This window comes from Nicotiana tabacum, chromosome 6 (genome assembly GCF_000715075.1).
Source record: "Nicotiana tabacum cultivar K326 chromosome 6, ASM71507v2, whole genome shotgun sequence".
Lineage (NCBI taxonomy): Eukaryota > Viridiplantae > Streptophyta > Magnoliopsida > Solanales > Solanaceae > Nicotiana > Nicotiana tabacum.
Window position 1 is genome coordinate 204,508,274 of NC_134085.1, and position 19,464 is coordinate 204,527,737.

At 32.7% G+C, this 19,464-nt stretch overlaps 4 protein-coding genes across 4 annotated transcripts; all 4 read right to left on the bottom strand.

Annotated features, from left to right (window-relative positions):
- Nucleotides 1-1,288: 1,288 nt before the first annotated feature.
- LOC107790608 (uncharacterized) lies at nucleotides 1,289-1,918 on the bottom strand. The gene has a single exon (XM_016612558.1). The coding sequence runs from the start codon at nucleotides 1,916-1,918 to the stop codon at nucleotides 1,289-1,291; it is 630 nt and encodes a 209-aa protein (XP_016468044.1).
- Nucleotides 1,919-1,978: 60 nt separating this feature from the next.
- LOC142182290 (uncharacterized) lies at nucleotides 1,979-3,159 on the bottom strand. Its single transcript, XM_075256502.1, has 2 exons — nucleotides 2,733-3,159; nucleotides 1,979-2,412 (listed from the first exon to the last, which is right to left on the bottom strand). The coding sequence occupies exons 1-2, from the start codon at nucleotides 3,157-3,159 to the stop codon at nucleotides 1,979-1,981; spliced, it is 861 nt and encodes a 286-aa protein (XP_075112603.1).
- Nucleotides 3,160-5,571: 2,412 nt separating this feature from the next.
- On the bottom strand, nucleotides 5,572-7,667 carry LOC107790610 (ras-related protein RABA6a-like). Its single transcript, XM_016612560.2, has 2 exons — nucleotides 7,278-7,667; nucleotides 5,572-6,089 (listed from the first exon to the last, which is right to left on the bottom strand). Exons 1-2 carry the CDS (start codon nucleotides 7,502-7,504, stop codon nucleotides 5,639-5,641), a joined length of 678 nt encoding a protein of 225 aa, XP_016468046.2. The 5' UTR covers nucleotides 7,505-7,667; the 3' UTR covers nucleotides 5,572-5,638.
- A 10,871-nt stretch (nucleotides 7,668-18,538) lies between these two features.
- On the bottom strand, nucleotides 18,539-19,455 carry LOC107790609 (calcium-binding allergen Ole e 8-like). The gene has a single exon (XM_016612559.2). The coding sequence runs from the start codon at nucleotides 19,266-19,268 to the stop codon at nucleotides 18,774-18,776; it is 495 nt and encodes a 164-aa protein (XP_016468045.1). The 5' UTR covers nucleotides 19,269-19,455; the 3' UTR covers nucleotides 18,539-18,773.
- Nucleotides 19,456-19,464: the final 9 nt, after the last annotated feature.

Below are 19,464 nucleotides of genomic sequence, written 5' to 3' on the forward strand. Positions count from 1 at the left end.
AATTTCAGCATCAATAACCCATGATAAATAGTTCCTCCCGGTGATGTCAAGTGCCACAAATTCAAGTTTTGATAAATTTGACATAGTGAAAACTATCATAAAAGATGAATAAGTTAGAGAAATAATTATAATAATCAACAATTAATGAAAACAAAACGATTAAGGTAAAAGAAATGAAAATAGAGCTATATCATGTTAACAATCTACTATTTCATTTTATTCTTGCCATAAAGTAGAAATTACATACTTGTTTCATTTCACTTTATATTATTGATATATATGTGTTAATAGAATTGAACGTGACTAACATTATTTATATGTTCCAATAAATATAAAGTAATTAAACTATAAAATTATTGCTTGTCAATTTATTTCTCACAGTTCTTCAAAATGCCTTAAAGATATGTTTTGATCTAGGGAGTCCATGAATATTATAAGTATGACATTAGTGCATAGCTAGTTTGATGACTTTGAGGTCCTCTAAGAGTTGAGCACGGAAGGAAATAGTTATTTTATCACTGCAATGTACTTAAACTATTTAAGATGCCCAAGCGCACAAGTAATCTGCAAACAATGAGCATATGATATGTACTGCCATAAATAAAATGATTATAATGATACATACCTTAATAAAATATGGCTCAATTTAGCGGGAGTTAAGAATAAAATTAGAGCTTCGTGCTGATAACGTGTTATAAAATAAAAGCAATGCAGTGAAATATAAATAAGAAGAGATAGAAAGAAGGGAGAAGTGTTTTCTTCTTTCACTTTGGTGTATCTTTCCATTATAATTATATGGCCTTTTATAGTCATAAAAAGTAAAGATGATGGACATAAAGTAGGAGATTTAATCTTTAAGTTATTCACAACATGGGCATCCAATGTAACCTTCAATGTAAAAACTATTCATAACATTACTCTAGTTATTAACTATTAATGTTAAATTATTTCAAAGTAAGTATTACTATTGGAACGATAGATTAATTTTCATGTTGACGTGCATTGTCCTTTAATTTTTGGTTTTGATAAAAGTTCTACAACTCTCGCTCAGAAACGGCTCAAAGATAATCTTCAACTCAGATAGTTATAGGGGTGACAAATGGGGGTCAAGTCAGATCGGATACAGAGGAGGAGCTAGGATTTGGAGTGTGTGGGTTCTAAAATTTAGAATAAGACTATGACCTAAAACTAATATACAATATCAAACTGACTAAAGAATGAGTATCGATATTTAATATATATTTAAAAAGTAACGAAAGACAAACACAATATATGAATATAAACATTATCATTTCAATTGCACTCGACGAGTTGTCATGTTTTGAAAACAATCAATGATCGCATCATTAGATACACTTTCAAATACTTCATCCTCTATAAAACAAACTACACAATCATTCAAAAAGTCATCACCAATCCTACTTCGCAAATCATTTTTAATAAACTTCATTGAAGAAAAAGCCCTTTCAACCGTTGCAGTAGCCACAGGTAATATCAAACTCAGCTTCACAAGCAAATAAACAAGTCCCCATGTCTTGTGAATATTTGTTTTAACCAATGTCTTCGACAGATCACCAAGCTCTTTCAAGTTAGAGAATGCATTGTCCATTTCTCGCACATAGTCAATATAGTTGTCAAGCTCATAATTAAGATCTTCAAACTTAGAAGCAGTGAACTCATTTGGATAATATGTAGCAAGTTTCATAATCTTGTTTTTATCATAATTCGCAAAAGAATCATCGGGACTCAAACTAGCCATACCAAGAAGCAGAGAAGTATTCACTTCACTAAAACGACTGTTAAGCTCCGAAAGTTGCAAATCAATAGTAGCACAAAAAACTTCTACGTACAAATGATGGGAATATGTAACAGTTGAGCTTTTACGCTTCGACTTTCCAAGTGCATACTTCTCATCCATTTTTGGGATTACAATACCATTCTTATCACAAAACGAAGAGACATCTTCAATCAAAGAATTTCATTTAGATTCTCTCATTGTTTGCAATTGCCTCTTTGTGAAATCAACAAGTTTCATTGCATTAATAATATCTTGATCTTTTTTTTGTAGGGCCATATTCAAATTATATGTAATTGCTAATAGTTTTAACATCAAATGTAATATACAAACGAACTCATAAGATCTTATATCTTCCACTAGACTTTTGGCTAATGCTTTCTCCTGATAATTTGAACCCTCATTTGCAAGAACTCCAAGTATATGAACAATCGATGAGAATAAAGAAATAAAGTTACGTAATGTCTTAAAGTGAGATCCCCAATGAGTATCACCTGGTCTTTGAAGCCCAAGTTCTTGATTTAATCCACTTCCTGTATGAACTTCACCAAGCACTAATAACTCATCTAATTTTTCAGCTTGATCATCTCTAAGAATCTCTCTACGCTTATAAGAACCTCCAACAACATTCAAAACATTAGCAAGAAAGTCAAAAAATTATTTACATCATGGTGTTTCTTTGCAACAGCTACAAAAGTCAATTGCAACTGATGAGCAAAACAATGTATGCAATGTGCCGAAGGATTATCTTTCGGAATCAAAGTTTTAAGACCATTGATATTTCCTTGCATGTTACTAGCTCCATCATACCCTTGTCCCCGTATTAGAGATGAACTCAATGAATACTATAAAAGCAAAGAATATATTTCTTTTTGTAATGCATGTGCAGTTGTATCTTTAACATAAACAAGGTCAAGGAATCGCTCAATAAGTTCACCCTCTTTATTGATATAGCGCAGAACAAGAGCCATTTGTTCCTTATGAGAGACATCCTTAGACTCATCAACTAATATCCCAAAAAAATCCCCATTCAAGTTTTCAATAATTGCTTTCACTGTTTCTTTTGCACAAGAATTCACAATATCTTTCTGAATATCAGGAGAAGTCATGGTGTTATTTTTTGGAGCTTTTTCTAATACCATATTTTTCACATCTTCCTTCCTATCTGCATACCATTTTAAGAGATCTAAAAAATGGCCTCTTCTAGTAGAAGTTACACTCTCATCATGGCCCCGAAAAGGAATTCCTTCTTTCAAAAGATACCTTACAATATCAATTGAAGCATTCAAACGAACTCGATGTTCACTTTTAATTTTCTCAGATTGCTTGTCCAAAGAAGTTAGAATGGATTGTTCTTGGTTCATTAAATCTAGCATCATATTGAAACATCGATTATGAACACTACCCACGTTACCCACATGTGATTTAAGTCTTTTTAAACCTTTATTCCAACCTCTAAACCATCCGTTGTGAAAGCATCACCTGCTTTTTTTCCATATCCTCCAACCTCATTTTTAAACAAGTAACAACATAAACAAAATGCTGCATCTTGTTTAATGCTATATTCTAACCATTGAGAACATGAAGTTTTAAACCATTCAAGATTAAAGATACGCATTATTCCCCCAAAATCTCTTTTTGGAAAGACAAAACCACGAGGTTGACAAGCTCCATTTTGTATATAATTTCTCCTTATACGATCACGTAAATTAGGAGGATATTCTGAAATTGATTTTCTTTTAGCAGGATCGGGCTCATAATAGCATACTTTATCCGATGCTTGGGAAGGATTAATATTGTTATTAATAACTGGACTTTGAGAACTTGTCAAAGGAGAGCTAGAAGAAGCTGCAGAAGCTTGAGCTTTGTAAAAACTCGTGATCATATCGACTTTTGCTAGAAAAACCTAAAAATCACAAAACAGAAATCTACTTGAAGTTGTATGTTTCAAAATGCTATAATAAACTATTCTTTATCTCCTCTGACATAGTTCAATTTGTAAACTATAAGATATACCAATAAGAACTTATGAATACACAATGCTAAAATATAAAGAGTAAATCATCATGTACTTTATTTCACGAACTTATGTAGCACTAAATTTACACATCCCTTAAAAACCAATAGATAACTGGACATATTTTGTGCATTTATGATAAAATCCACACAGTAAAAAATATACTTTTATGTCAGAATTCAACTGGAAATGAGTATAAAGGTAATTGCCCCTCATTCTTGTAACAAACGAAAAATTCTTCTATCATGTGTAGAAACACTTTAAAAAAATTGAACATAGATAAACAAACATAAGTAACTTAATCTCAAACCAAATTGGAATAGCACAATTTTTAATCATCTATTCATAAATGATACTAGAGTAATACTTCTCTAATAGCACAATTCATTACACTAATTCATTACTCTTGAAGTTCATAATCGATCCCACAAAATAGCACATTTAGCCGATTCCCCTGTTACAATCAATCATCAGTAGCATAATCTCAAACCAAATTGGGATCAACCGTAACAATTCTGCACTATTTCTATTTGGGCTTATTCATTCCAATACCAAAATAATTTGCCTCAAATCAATTGAAAAAGGGTTAAGAATTTTAATTCACATGAGATGGGAAGACGGACAGATTACAGATACCTGAGACGAACCCTAGCAGAGGCAGCAGAACCCTAGCTTTTTTTTTATTTGGGAATTGGAAGAAAACCCAGCAGAACCCTAGGTTTTTTTTTTTGATTTGGCAATTGAAAGAAAAAGTTTGTGTTTAAAATTGGGAAGCTTCTATCTTTGTTTATTAGAAAGAAACACGTTATGTTGAGAGGTAAGTGAAGAAAACGTTGTCGTTCAGTTGATTTGTGAAAAAATATATTAAAAAAACAAAATAAAAAACTGCTTTAATGGGGAATCGAACCCACACCTTTTTCCAAGGAACCCACAGCCCTTACCACTGAACCCAGACCTCTTTTGTTACTGGGTTCAACATGATATATTTATATAGATGTGATAAATTTTTCAATACAAATACAGAATTTTGGAAAAAGTCACTGAGTTCGCCCGAACCCGCACCTACTACTGTACCTCCACCCCTTATCGGATATGGGACATGTCGAAAATAGGTAATATAAAAATGGACAATTTTTCTAATCGACACGTATTTAATATGAATAGAAAATGGGTTAACTGGCAAATAATATAGATATTCATATTATCTAAGACTTCTTGAATATGATCACACTTGGGAGAATTCCTAGTCTCAAAACTTGAGAAACCCCCAATTTGAGTCTTTGCAAATATAAAAGTTAAACTCATTGGTTATCTATTTATTACGTGAATAATATGAATCTTATTCATATTTGCCTACTTTTAAATAGTTCACTATCCAACTCATTTTTTAGTGAATAATATGGATGGTTAACTATTTCTTATTCATATTGCCACCACTAAATAGCTATTTCATATATGGTGGTAAACTTCCTGACTTGCTACATTCGATCATTTTGTCATTTTAGTGTTATTTGTTTGGTACTAAAATTTTCTAATACAAGGCACATACATATAGAGTGTCCCACTTGCTAGTCGACAATTAGACCAGACGAAATCAACATTTGATACTTAAATCTACTGTCAAAAAGAAATAAATAATTTTTAATAACAAAACAACACGTACTATTTTCTTGGAGGATGCTGCCGTGGATTAATTTGACAAAGGAACAAAGAGATTGGTTAACAAAGATCCAATAACAGAAAGAAAAAAGCAACAAACAAAAGTAAAGTGTGATCCTTTTTTCTCCAACTATAAATGTCAAACAAATTACAATTAATTAGAAAATTCAGTATAAACAACAAGTAGAATTTTGTTTAGTGGCTGTTACTTCATCATCCATCATGTTAATAATTTCTTTTTTTTCTTGAAGAGATTTTGGTGTAGTTGCTTCATTCATCTTAGCTTCCAAGCTTTTCTGACTCATAATTTCATGAATTTTTGTAATCATTTGAAAAAATGCTTCTTCTACATTTAGATTGTCCTTTGCTGATGTTTCCAAAAAAGATAATCCTTCTAATTGTGCAAGGCTTTGCCCATCTTCAACATTAACTTCTCTTGCAGAATTGGCCAAATCAGATTTATTTCCAACAAGAACAATTACCATGTCTGAGCTGCCATATTCTCTAAGCTCGTATAGCCATTTTCTTAAATTTTCAAATGTTGCTCTTCTTGTTATGTCGTACACAAGCAAGGCACCAAGTGCTCCACGGTAATATGAACTTGTTATGGCTCGAAACCTGGAAGAAAGAACGATATTTATGCAGGTTGGACATTAATACTCCCTCCGTATTAAAAAGAATGAGTCTATCTTCTTATTCCTTCCTCCGGTTCATTTAAGTGATTTTTGGCTATCTTTTTGTGGTCCATAATATTTGATTTTTCAAATATCAAGTAGGATTTCATTTCTTTTTTCCTAAAGGATATGTACAGCAATATCTTTTTTTCCATCAAAAGAAAAATAAATTGCATGCGATTGGATTTTTATTAATTAAATTTTCAATACACACTTTAGTCAAATTTATCGATCATGTCAACAAAGTGGTGAGTTGGTATCGATACTTTTATAGACTTAATAGGCGTGAAGATAAGGTAAACACATTAATTGGGCGGTTAATTTGGACTGATGTTGAGAGAATATCCTTCATTTATCCCCGTCATCAATTAGGAAAACTTACTAACTTTTTTCTCTGAATTTCCTTTCTGCAATTAGACCAAACTTTTCATCCATAAATGTTTTGGTAAATACTATAAAAGGTGTTCAGATATTCTTGTAATGACCTACTTATATACGTTGAACTTGAGATTAAGCAAATTAAAGAAGCCACGTCACTAAACACTAGCGGAACAAAGACGGAAGAATGATTTGAAGTTTATGGGTTCGAAATTTGTTACGGAACTTATAGCTCGTCCTAATTAAAGGGTTTGTAATTAATATTTATATTTATTATAATAAATTTTCTAATACAAGTATAATATTTAGCAAAAGTGATTGAGTTCACCCAAAAACCCTGCCTAATAGGCTAGCTTCGCCTCTTCTGGCCAAAAAGAGAGTTTCTGAAGGGAGGATCCTAACACGTTAAGCAAAACTTGTACTGATCCAATGGATCCAATCCTAATAGAAACATTCACAAAGGGTCTAAAAACAACAGTGTATAGTCATTATCAAAATAATAGTTAAATGTATATTTTATATGGATTAAAATATATAAATTTTATACACTTTTCGGTTATCGAATATAAATAGTTTCTGGAGCGGGCTAAAAGTGAAAAAAAATCCCATATTTGTTCGTGTATTGGAGTTCATTTTAATTGTTTAAGAATGAAAAGATGATTGTTGAGTTCAAAATACTAAATATGGATTAAAAACAAGCCCAACTGAATAAAAGAGGGTGAAGGATTAATAAAATAAAAAGTTGGGGGGGTACCTTTCTTGACCTGCAGTATCCCATATTTGTGCTTTGATGAGCTTATCACCAACTCTAATATTTCTGTAAGCAAATTCAACTCCAATGGTAGGTTTAGAATCCAGCTGAAATTGATCCTTAGCAAATCTTGACAAAAGGTTTGATTTCCCAACTGCTGAGTCTCCTATTAGAACTGCCTTGAATAGATAATCACACTCTTCATCAAATGAATCCCCCATAATACTCATAAGAATTTATTATTAATTACTTGCTAGGAACAATAAATATGTATATAAAGAAGAAAGAAAGAGGAAATAAGAGGAGAAGAAGAAGGAGAAGGCAGGTATGAGCTCAAGTCATAATCACTCACACATAAATGTGAAACCAAAGCCATGAGGACTCCTTTGGAAACTAATGGCTAGCTAGGAAAAAAAGAAAATTAATGGGTGTAAAGCATGTGATACCCTTTTTGATAATGACATTATGAGGTTCTTTAATTATGGCCTTTTTTAGCCTATCTTGTTTTTTTTAATTAATAAAATTATTATCTCAAAAAAAGTTTAACTTCTAGCACGGATTCATTTTGATTATTTTTAAATTCACTTTTTATTATTAATTAATAAAAAAATATTTAACCATATTAACCTTAATTTGTTCATTGAAAATATAATAAATTCTTCAAGACTCTTTACTTCAAGGGCAACTTTGGAAGAAGAAAGTTAATTTCTTCTTAATATCTGAAAAAATCAAATATTATGGACCATAAAAAAAAGTTAATTTTTTTTAATTAAAGTAGATTGGAAGGAGTATACAACAATAATATAATAAAAGATTTTGATCACCTAAAAAATAGTTACAAATAATTGTCCATAAAAAATGGATTAATAATATAAAGAAATCTTACTTCATACAACGAGTTAAAATATAATGTTAGTATAGAAACATTTTACATTATTAAGTTAAATCCTTACAATTATTAGGTGACATCCACTTAGTTCGTATTGCTAACCATAATACTGGAGACTTTAGTAGTGATAAACCAAATTGATCCACATGTGCCCCTAATTATCTCCTTATATTTTATTTTGTGAATAATTGCTCGATTTCATGCTTCATGATTGGGGCTTCTTCCTCACCCAACTGTCAAATTAGCAATGGGCCAGGTGGGGGTGGGGCTAAAAGGTGTATAGGCAATCCTCCTATAGTTAGAGGCATCTTAAGAATAAAGTAATAAAATGGATAATCATTCCTAATCCTTTTTTTAGGAGAAAACGAAGTATTCTTAATTAAAAGGATTTGACCTAACTGTTGGTAATGAATTCAACACCCGACATTCAAACCCAAGATATCAATGTGTTTGGTATCAAATCAAGTCATTAGAGAAAAGGATTATTATCTAAGGAACAAAAGGAGAAAAGTAAGATGAAAGATTTATATGCTACAACTAGAATTCTCTAACCTCGCAACGATTCTAAATCAATTTGCATTTATCTAGGAAATAAGTTTCTATTTCTGTTCTACTTGCTCATATATATAGTTTCTTTTATCTTTAGTAACATGTTATGCATTTGAACGAAAGTCCAAAATTCGAAGTGGACAAAATGAGTAGTCACTGTATTCATGTGACCAACATTGTCATTTTCTACTCTTTGCTTCTACCCCCAAATTTTACCGATTTCTGACATTTCAGCATTGATTGGGAAAACGCTAGCACGAAAAATGGAAAAAATTATTGAAAAGTAAGTCAGGCTCCCGCACAAGTAGAGCAGACCTAAAAGCTACATATAGAAATATAATTTAAGTACCCCCCCCCCCCTCCAAAAGAATAAGTACACATATGCCAAATTTTGGTGCATAGCCATTTATCCTGTGAAAGTCCAAGATGGGAACAAGCTATGTTGGACCAGCCGCCTAAAGCAGAGCAACCTGTTTCTTGGAGTTGATTGAACCTAGACTGCTTTGTTGCAAGTGCTGTTATCTCAAAAGTAAAGAAAAAGAATTTCTCACCTATATATAAAATAACAAAATAAACATCTATATCGAGATTAAGGAGAAATCGATGGCTAAGAGAGTCAAGAATCCAAGTGATGGTGTGCTGATTCAAGTTTTACGTTCACTTACATAGGGCGCAAATTTAACCAATATCATCAACTACCAAACTTGATATAGAAATTGAATTCCTAACTCACTTACCCAAAATGAAAATAAAAGGTTAATACATGCCACCGATGATTGATTAGGGATTCCATTTGGACTCCAAAAGCCCATTAACAGATGTAAAGCGAAAATCCAGTCCAGTCGCCCATCCTTGAGAAGTACATCGATTTTGGGAAGTAACTCTACTGTACATGCTAGATGCCCCCTCCTAGTAATTGTAATTTAATGCAGATGTCCAACTCAAAATAATAGCAGAAATATATATATTCTATATGTTATATGCAAAAGTTATATAATTTTTATACACTTTTTCGGCTACCCAAAGTAAGTAGTTTCTAGTGCGAGCTAAAAGTGATAATACCCAAAAACAGTTTTCAGCCGATGCAGTAAATTATACTCCTAGTTAGCCCTACTTCTAGAATCAGCTTAGAGCCCGTTTGGCCAAGCTGTCAAAAATTACTTATTTTGAAAAGTGTTTTTGTTCAAATGTATTTTTTTAAAAAGTACTTTTGCAAAATAGTAGTAGTGTTTTTTGCAAGTGTGTTTGGAAAATCTTTCCAAAAAAATACTTTTAAGTATCAAATTGCAAAAAAGAACAGTAATGTTCAGTTTGCAATTAGTATTATTCAGAAAAGAAAAATAAATTTAAATATTTATTATAAAATAAATAATAAAATAAAAAATAAAAAGTAAAATATAAATTAAAAATTCTAATCAATATAAAATATAACTATTTTAAGGCGGAATACATAAACGACCCCTTTATGTTATCCTCAACTATCAGACATGCACATCAATTGACCGCTTTGCTATTTAGACACTTCAAGTAGCTATTAAGTATATCCAATAAACACCCGAGTGCAACAGACCATATGCGTGAGTTACACTTGCCAATGACATGTCAAATGAATCAATTAAAAAATGACACGTATAATTTTAATAAAAAAAAGAAGTTACACGTATAATTAACAACAAAAAGACATTGAAAGAAAAGACTTCCTCCCTAGTTTCAACTAAACCAACACCCTGCCCCACCCCCACCAGTTTCAACTAAACCAACACCCTGCCCCACCCCCACCAACTTACTCTTCTTCCTTCCTTTCACTTATGTCTTCCTAATAAACAGAACCCTTAAAATCCATCTTCTTCCATCGGTCTTCCGACATAACAGAACCCTCAACCCTCATTTCACTTATGTCTTCCACCTAATCATCGTGCTTTTCTCTAACCGAAGATCACCAGACCGAACCTCGATTAGGAAATTTCAAATCTTCTCGAACAAACGCAGGATATAGGCGGGCGAGTTCTGATATCGGGCCGGGTTCAGGAGAGGCTTGCTCGGGAAACGATGTGGTGAAGGAACTTGATGATGGATCTAAGAAAGGCAATGAAGAAGGAGTTGTCGTCGTCGAAGTCAGTGGCTGAGATGAACGCGGGGGGGGGGGGGGGGGGGGAATCGGCTTGAGGGACTAAAGAATTGAACCGTTTGGAAATAAATTTTTCTTTTTTGTACTTCAAAAGAATATTGACCAATGAAGGCTCCGACCAAACTTCCGGCCATTATTCCAGTGGTAGCTTAAAAAGGTGGAGCTACTGAAATTTTGGGTGAAAAAGTATAATATTATTGTTGAGAGATATTTAGCTAGAAAAAAATAATATAATATCGGATCCACTATCAAAATTCAATTTAATTTAATTCTAAAACAAGAAAGAAAAATTCTGATAAAACGTCGCGCGCCCAAATACAATGGAAATATACGTAACATGCCATGTCAATATGAGGTGTCTGGACTTGAGGTATCAAAATGGTAAAAAGGCCAGTTGAGGTATTTGTCTGAATTTTAAGGATAACTTAAAGAGACCGTTTATGTATTTCGCCTTTTTCCAAAGCAATAACATTGAGTATCTAGTAGGAGTATTACTTATTGTTTACATGATAATTTAAATATATCAAAATATATTATTCAATATAAACTAAAAATCTCCTTTGAGGAATAGGAGGAAAGGAATAAAAAAATGATTGAAGTAGAAAGAGAAGAACAGTATAGTAGAAATAGAAAGGAAAAGGAAAAGAAAAGAGTTAAATTAATGAGAATAAATTGAAAAATACAAATTTATTGTAAGGTTATTTTTGCCTTGGATAAATTAATTTTCTGGTTCTGATATCACTCAAAGTACTTTTTCATCTCGGGCAAACACCTCAAATTTTTCAAAGAGTAATTTTTTGACAAAAAGTACTTTTTGCTTCCTAGAAGCTTGGCCAAACAAGCTCTTAATTTTGAAAAGTATTATTATCTCAAAAGTGTTTTTCAATAATTTTTTTGTCAAGAAGCAATTAATATTTGGCTAATTAATTTGAATTTGAGTAACAATTAGTGATTAACCAAGTAAGTGTATTTTTCCTAGAAGTGCTTTTCAAAAATATGCTTCTAGGAAAAAGTTATGTTTTTCTACTTCTCAAAAATTATTTATGTATGTAGTGAAATATTTTTTTTCCCTCTAAAAACTAGGTCAAACAATTTAATGAAGGGAATGTCACACCCCTTTTTACCCTTTAAAAATAAAATAAAGTGATTTTAAAGATCAAAAGGGTTTCAATTTGAAAAGTGACAAAAGATTGTATTTCGGACGATTTTTCAGAGTCGTCATCCGACATTTGATTTCGACGTGTCGGGTCATCATTTTTAAAAAATAAGAATTGTCCTTCAAAATACATTTGATTCCGAAATAAACTGACTGCACTAAAAATTCTAAGTAAGGGGGTTCATTTGACTCGGGGAGAAGGTATTAGACATTTTTCGTGTCCCATAAAAGTCACAGTTGAATCCTGGATCTAGTTGGCTTTAAAAATATCGAATTGAGGCAAAAACAGACAAGAGAGTCGAGGTTATCCCCTACCTAAAAGGAAATAAAAGTCCTAAAACTTAGCCTATATTAATGCTTCCTCGAAAGACATCCAGCTTTAGTCTTCAATTATATAATGCTACGGGACATCACCTCAATAAAATATTTACAGAATCTATGGGCATTCCCCTAAATATAATCTAAAGGGGACGACCTCTTACCTCGAATCAAACAAAAAGAAAAAACCTAAAACAAAAAGGAACAACCTAAAACTTGCCTACCAAGTGTGGTCTAAACAGCGATTATGGAAGAAAAGCAAAAATAAAACTAAAATAAATTAAAGACATTTCATGCTCATGTTCAAGTTCATTTCACTTGTGACTTCACCCCCGCGGCCCAACATCATCATCCAAAAAATTTAACGCGGAGCATTTAACAGATAACTATCCAAACATTGAAAGAAGACAAGGACTAAAGAAAACCAAGATAATAGCAATACTAAAATAAGAAAAGTGAACCGAAGCCATTAAAGATTTTTTCATCACCCAGCTTCCTTAAATCACAACTAAAGGCCCACACAACCATGACAGACAGAAAGCCTCAATTAACATATCAAAGTATTTAAGTGAGGTGGAGCACATATGCATAGTAGACTAGGAGATTAAAGCATGGTAAATTCACAGAGACTTGCTCAATTTCAAATTCATCAATGAAAGAAATAGGATAGGGACTATGACGTTTAAGACACGAAACACTTAGCACAATTAACTTGCTCGCATACCACTACACCAGTACTTGGCTTAACAGAAAAAACACATGTTTAAAACTAGCTCTAAACACAAATATTAAATCAATAACTTCAATCATGAGACATGAGTTGCGCCTATATTTTCAATGAGATTGAAAGATTTCAAACCAACTCATCAAATTAAAAGGAAGCGAAATTCATGGAAGTGTAGTTTTAGTTCTTCGAAACCAATTAATAGAAATATTATTCCAATATTACTTTTAGGAATTAAGTGTTGATCTTACTTAAGCATGAAATGAACAGCTTTGTAAGATAAGCTTGTCACGTACCTACATGGATCTCAATTATGATGATAAACCTACAAACAAGTACATGACTTTATTTTTTCTACTTAACATTCCAAAAGCAGTGAAATTTGTAAAAACTTCATTCATATACTCAAACTACGAAAACAAGCACAAATACTTGAAGACCGGTTGTCTATCTATGAAAATTTCGATTTATCAAACCAGATTCAAGGCATATCAACACAACACTCTAGATCCGCGCACCTCGAACACATTTAATCTTTAAATCAAACATTTTATTAAGAGAGACTAAAGGCAAAACCGAGACCAGAAAATACAAACCAAATCGATATGGGAATTGGGATAATATATAGAAATCATCACTACAAATTTAAATCCCCATCTTTTAATGGCTCATCCAAGGCATGATTCATACTAATCTGGATTAAGACTAAGAGAATAGAAGAACCTGTTGAGTTAAAATTCCTTAATAGCAATTGAAAAACCAGCGAATACACTATTTTGACTTCAACGTCCCGATGAGAATCAACACGGACAGAACCGCGAACCAAAATCTAAAGTGAAACTCGGACTGAAATCCGTTTGACACGAACAGAACCGCAAACGAACCTCGATCGGCAAATGAACCTCAACTCAACTTAAACTCCATTTTAAACAAATATCCAGAAGAAGAAACGAAATTTTTCTTTTTTGTATTTTCTGATTTCAAAATAAAATTGAAACTCGAATGAACTAATAAATTTTTTTTCTGAATGGGCTAAAACCGAGAACTAGAAGAAAAAAGGTGAAAAATCAAAAATCTAGACCCTACCTTTTCTTTCTTCCTCCCCAAAATTCTGTCTGAGAAACCCTAAAAACTTTTTCCGAAAAATCCCCCTAAAATTTCTGTCCGCCCCAAATTTCCAGATTTTTTTCCCAATATTTTCTCCCGAAATTTCTGTCCTCCCGTTCTCTTCTTCCCTGCGTTTCTCTGTTACTGTTCCGTCACTCTTTTTCTATGTGGGTGTGTGTTTCCTTTTTTATGCGTGGGGATTTTTGTGGGGGAGTGCTGCAGTCTGGTTGAAACAGAAGAAGGAGCAGCGATGAGTTTGGAAATAAGGCAGAGGCGTGGAGAGGGTGCTGCTAGGTTGAAAGAGACGACCTCTTTGTTGGGCTGGTCTTTTTTCTTGGGGGTGGGCAGCTGTTAGCTTACGAGATAGGGTGGCTGACTGACTTATGCCATTTCCAACCTTGCCCCATCCCTATTTTTGGGGGAATTTAGCTCCAACCCTCCCTATTTTTTTCCCCAAAATGGGGATGAACAGTGTTCCCTCAAATATGATGTACACTATTCATCTCCCCGTTACTATTATTTAATTTTTTAATTTATCTCTTTATATATACCTAATTATATTTATGTAATGTCGTTATAATATTAATATTATATCTTAACTTTGGTGTATAATTTTAATAAATTAATTTTCGTGTATTTATTATTTTTATGTAAAATTATAAGTTAATTTTATTGTAGAATTGTTTTAATTATGGAAATTACAAATTAATAAAAATAAAAGATAAGAATTTGTTTAATGGAAATTAACAAATGAAATTGAAATGAAAGATAATAATATTATATAGAAGAGAGAGAAGAATATAAAAAAGTTTGGGGAAAAAAATGGGGGAATGGTCGGAGTAAGTTGTACTCAAAACGGGAAAATCTCCATTTTGGGGACCAAAAATGGGGTAAAGGTTGGAGATGCCCTTAGAGATTATGGTTAGGTTTTTGGTGTTAAAATGAACTTTTATATGGTGGGATAAAGGAGTATAGGCCATTGGATTATTTTAAATGAAGGGCTAGGATTTAATCTCCTAAATCAAGTGGTCCGACGGGTCAGTGGGGCGGGTCGGCGGATCATGGGGTTGGTTTAATGGAATTGAGCTGTTGGAAGTTTGGGCTCAGGGTTTAGGGATCCGAATTTGGGCTCAATTGTGGGCAAGAAAAGCTTAAAATTCATTAACAAAGCCATTTTTTTTCCAAACTAATATAAAATGCTCGTAAAACATAAAATCACTCCTAATTGGTTTACATCATAATATGAAACTATATTTTTTTCGTATTTTCAAATATTATGATAAAGTAAAAAGTAGATAAAATAGGCTAAAGTCATGGTAAAATTAAAATACTTTAAATATAAATATACTAATTGACCTTAAACTAAAGATGAAAATATTTTTGTGTTTTTAAATTGTAATTTAAAGTAAAAATTGACTAAAACTCCAAAAAATTAAAGTTAAGTATTAAAGTAAAATAGATTAAAATTATATTAAAATAAACTCAAGTAAATATTTAAAATATTAAAATACTAAAACTAACTTTAAAATTTAGGTTGGTCAAAAATTACGTGCTTACCGGGGAAACAATTAATGCAAAAAATGCTAGAGATGTACAACATGCCGCGTCTATGGTGGAAAAAAGAGGACATTTGAAACCAGCTAATAACAGTACAGCGAAAGATCTCAACAACTCAAAGCACGCAGAGGTGAAATAGTTACAAAACAAGCGATTGGTAGACCTTGTTCAAGAAATTGGTGTTGCAGAAAGTTTCGCATTCGAAATTTTCATAAAGCACTATCTTTTAGTGGTAATTAGCTATTTATAGATACCATTTATTATATTACGGATTGTAGATACGTTTTCTATTGTTATAAGATGTATTAAATGTATTTAAGTTACTGTATTCATGAATACAGCAGCAAAAATAGGCATGAATCAGGGAAGTCCAGCTAATCACTTGTTGTATTCGACTGTATTCATGGCGTGAAACATGGGATTACAGCTAGACAGATTATTGCATTCGACTGTATTCACGGCGTGAAACGGGGGATTGCACTGTTTTTAAAAGGAAAGTGAATCAATTAACATAATAGACTCCTAATATAACTCAACAAACTCAATTATAACACACAAAATTTGTATTTTCAGTTAGAAAAAAGATTCTCATCCGAAAAATACCCCAAAAGTATAGCAATCTTCATAGAAATTATATAATACATCTGAATACATAAATTATATTAATTAAAAATATATATGAATACATTCATGGCATATAGCGAGACAGTAAATACAATGAAATACATAGAATACAACGGGATACATTGAAATACAATGGGGAAAAAGACAACAAATACAATAAAATACATGGAATACAGCGAGATACATTGAATTACAATGGAAAAAAGACAATGAATACAATGAAATACATGAAAATACAGCATGATATGTTGAAAAAACATTGAAATATATTAACAGAAAATCAAGTAGCCCAACCCCAAACTCTGTTGTCTTTGTTCAAGAACAAACCCTAATTTCCGGCGAATCTGCCGTCGAGCAAAAACTCTGAATCTCATTGTTCCCACGCATCCTGTACAGTAGCCGAGCAAAAATCATGGCAAGATAGTAATGAGTTCTAGTGGCAGAATAAGGACTCTGTTAAAACATGAATCTTGTATTGAAGATGACGGAAGTTGAGAAAGGTTCGTGGGTTTGCTGTGTTGTGCGCGCCGATTGGAGGCTTCATCTCCTTTGAATTCAATTTCGGTTGCAGAAATTACTAACACTGCTTTTGAGCCGTCATCTATGATGGTCAAGTGCGACCCACGTCATGGGAAGTACATGGCCTGTTGTTTAATGTACAGAGGTGATGTTGTGCCTAAGGATGTGAATGTTGTTGTTGCCACAATTAAGACCGAGAGAAAGTGAGAGAAGTCTTCGTGGTATACCAGGAAAAATCACCGTTTGTGACTAATGGTAGGTGATGTGGGTGAGAGGAATTTTGAGATTGAGCATCATGTTTTTAGGGAATGGGGGAAGAGAATGACATGTATCAAAGTAGAAAGAAAAAGAAAATAATGTAACTGAATAGCGTATTTAGTGGCTTAGGGGTAGAAGGTAACCAAAATTAGATATTTTGCTATAAACATTAAAATATATCTATAGAATATACTTTTTTTATATAGTATTTATTTAAAATAAATAAGGTATTAACCTTTGCTATAGGAGATAAAATTCCTTCGAAAAATCCTTTAATTTGACCTTGCGGCTGCTTCTGTTAGAGCTGCCGCTTTCATTATTCGTCGTCTTTGCCTGCTATATTAATCAATTCACTTAATTTACCACCAATTGGCACTACTAGTTGAAGTCTTAGATAATATGGGTGTCAAAGTCATGTAATTCGTCCAACCCCTCTGCATATTCACGGATTGGATGACTGATATAGTTTCTAATTTCCATTGCGGTGTCGCTTTTGACCTGCTCGATATCTGGTTTTCATGTACCATAGGTAACTGTTCAATTTCGGGCGCAGCCCAAAGTAATTTGTCGTCTAAAGTCAAATTTTACTAGGGACCTTAATTTTTTAATTTTTTTATTATTTATTTAAAATTTATTTTTTAATTTTTCTTAGATACAAAGTTATTAATAATTTTCTTATAATCAATAACTCCTAATAAGTATTTCTTAATTGACGATATAGCTAATCCATTTAACATTTCTTGTGACATTGTTGTTTTTACGTAAGATTTGATCAATTTTAATTTTGAAAACTTCTTTCTGCTGAAGCAACGATAATATGAGTTAAATGATAATATGAGTTATGAACATTATTCCATAAGCAATTTAGGCATTTGGAAAAAAAAAATTAAATCTTTTTATTTGATTTATTTTCCTTAATATTTTTAATTCAGAAAATAAATCTAAGCCATCAATATTGAATTAATTATTATGCTTTAAGGAACATTCAATATTAACGCAATATTTTTTATGCTTCGAACTATTCAAATCTATTTTGAAGTGAAAAAATAGTCTTATTTATTATGTATAAAAGTAGTTAACTCTATAGGACTCTTCGAAAGATTTTGAGATTTCATTATTAACATTCGCATCAAATTGTTACTTCCTATATATCACACGTTTCTTACGAAATTCAGGTTCGATATTCATTTCAAGTGCAATTTCCTTGGTAAAACGCTAATTTTATTACATTATGTGAAACGTAGATGTGGTTTTTTTTTTTTTTGTGAAATAGCATTGCCCTTAATTTCTTCTCCTATGTATTGGACAGTTCGAAACGGTAAGGTAATTGAAGTATAAAACAAATCATTTAGGTACAGTACTAAGAACTATTTCCTTACTTTATAGGAGTAGATTATAAAATGGAAAGCTTAATTTAACAATAAACGAAGAAACAGAAAGATAAAAAATAAATTTCATTAACATCAGATCAAGTAGTGAATTCATATTCCACAACGTATAGTGTTAACGTCGTCAGCCTAAGGTTTACTTACGGTTTCTCCGTCTATCATCAGTTAGAAATAGAAACTATACCCTACCAAAGGACGCACTATAATCCCGTGCGCCCACACCCTTATCAGCCGCTAAAAGGAGAGTAAACTAACAAAGACAAAAAGAAAAAGCCCCAGGGCCTACTTGTTGTTGGTCATCATCTTCTTAAACTCATCAAAGTTAACGTAACCGTCGCCGTCAGCATCGACGGTGTTGATCATTTTGGTACAGTCCTGAACGGAGCAGCTTTCGCCCAAACGAGTCAGGATCTGGTGGAGCTCAGCGGCGGAGATCAATCCGTTACTGTCCTGATCGTAGAGGTCAAAGGCTTCACGAAGCTCGTTAACGCCGCCGTCACCGACGCCATTAACGTCGCCCTTGCAGAACTCGGCAAATTCATCGAGGTTAATGTAACCGTCTCTGTCGGTATCAATTTCGTCCATCATACGAGCGACTTCGTCGGGAGATGTATCAGATCCAAGGGCATTGATGACACCGGAGAGCTCGTCGGCGGAGATCATGCCGTCTCCGTTAGTGTCGAAGCGTTTGAACACTTTCTGGACCTCGTCCATATCCTGAAGATAAAGAGAAGGCTTGGAAATGGAGTTGTTGTTGACATTGTCGGTAGCAGCCATTGCCGTTGATTGAAAGAAGAATATGAGAAAGAGAAGACTTGTAGTTGTGGGTTTTGTATTAATGGTGAAAATGCGGGGTTTGTGTCTATATATAGGAAGGGAATGGTAAAAGCACGCGAGAAGACTTTGCGTTTGTGTGAAGAATAGGAAAGGTTACAATTCTTTCCTTTTCTTTTAAAGACTAATATTAGTGGTT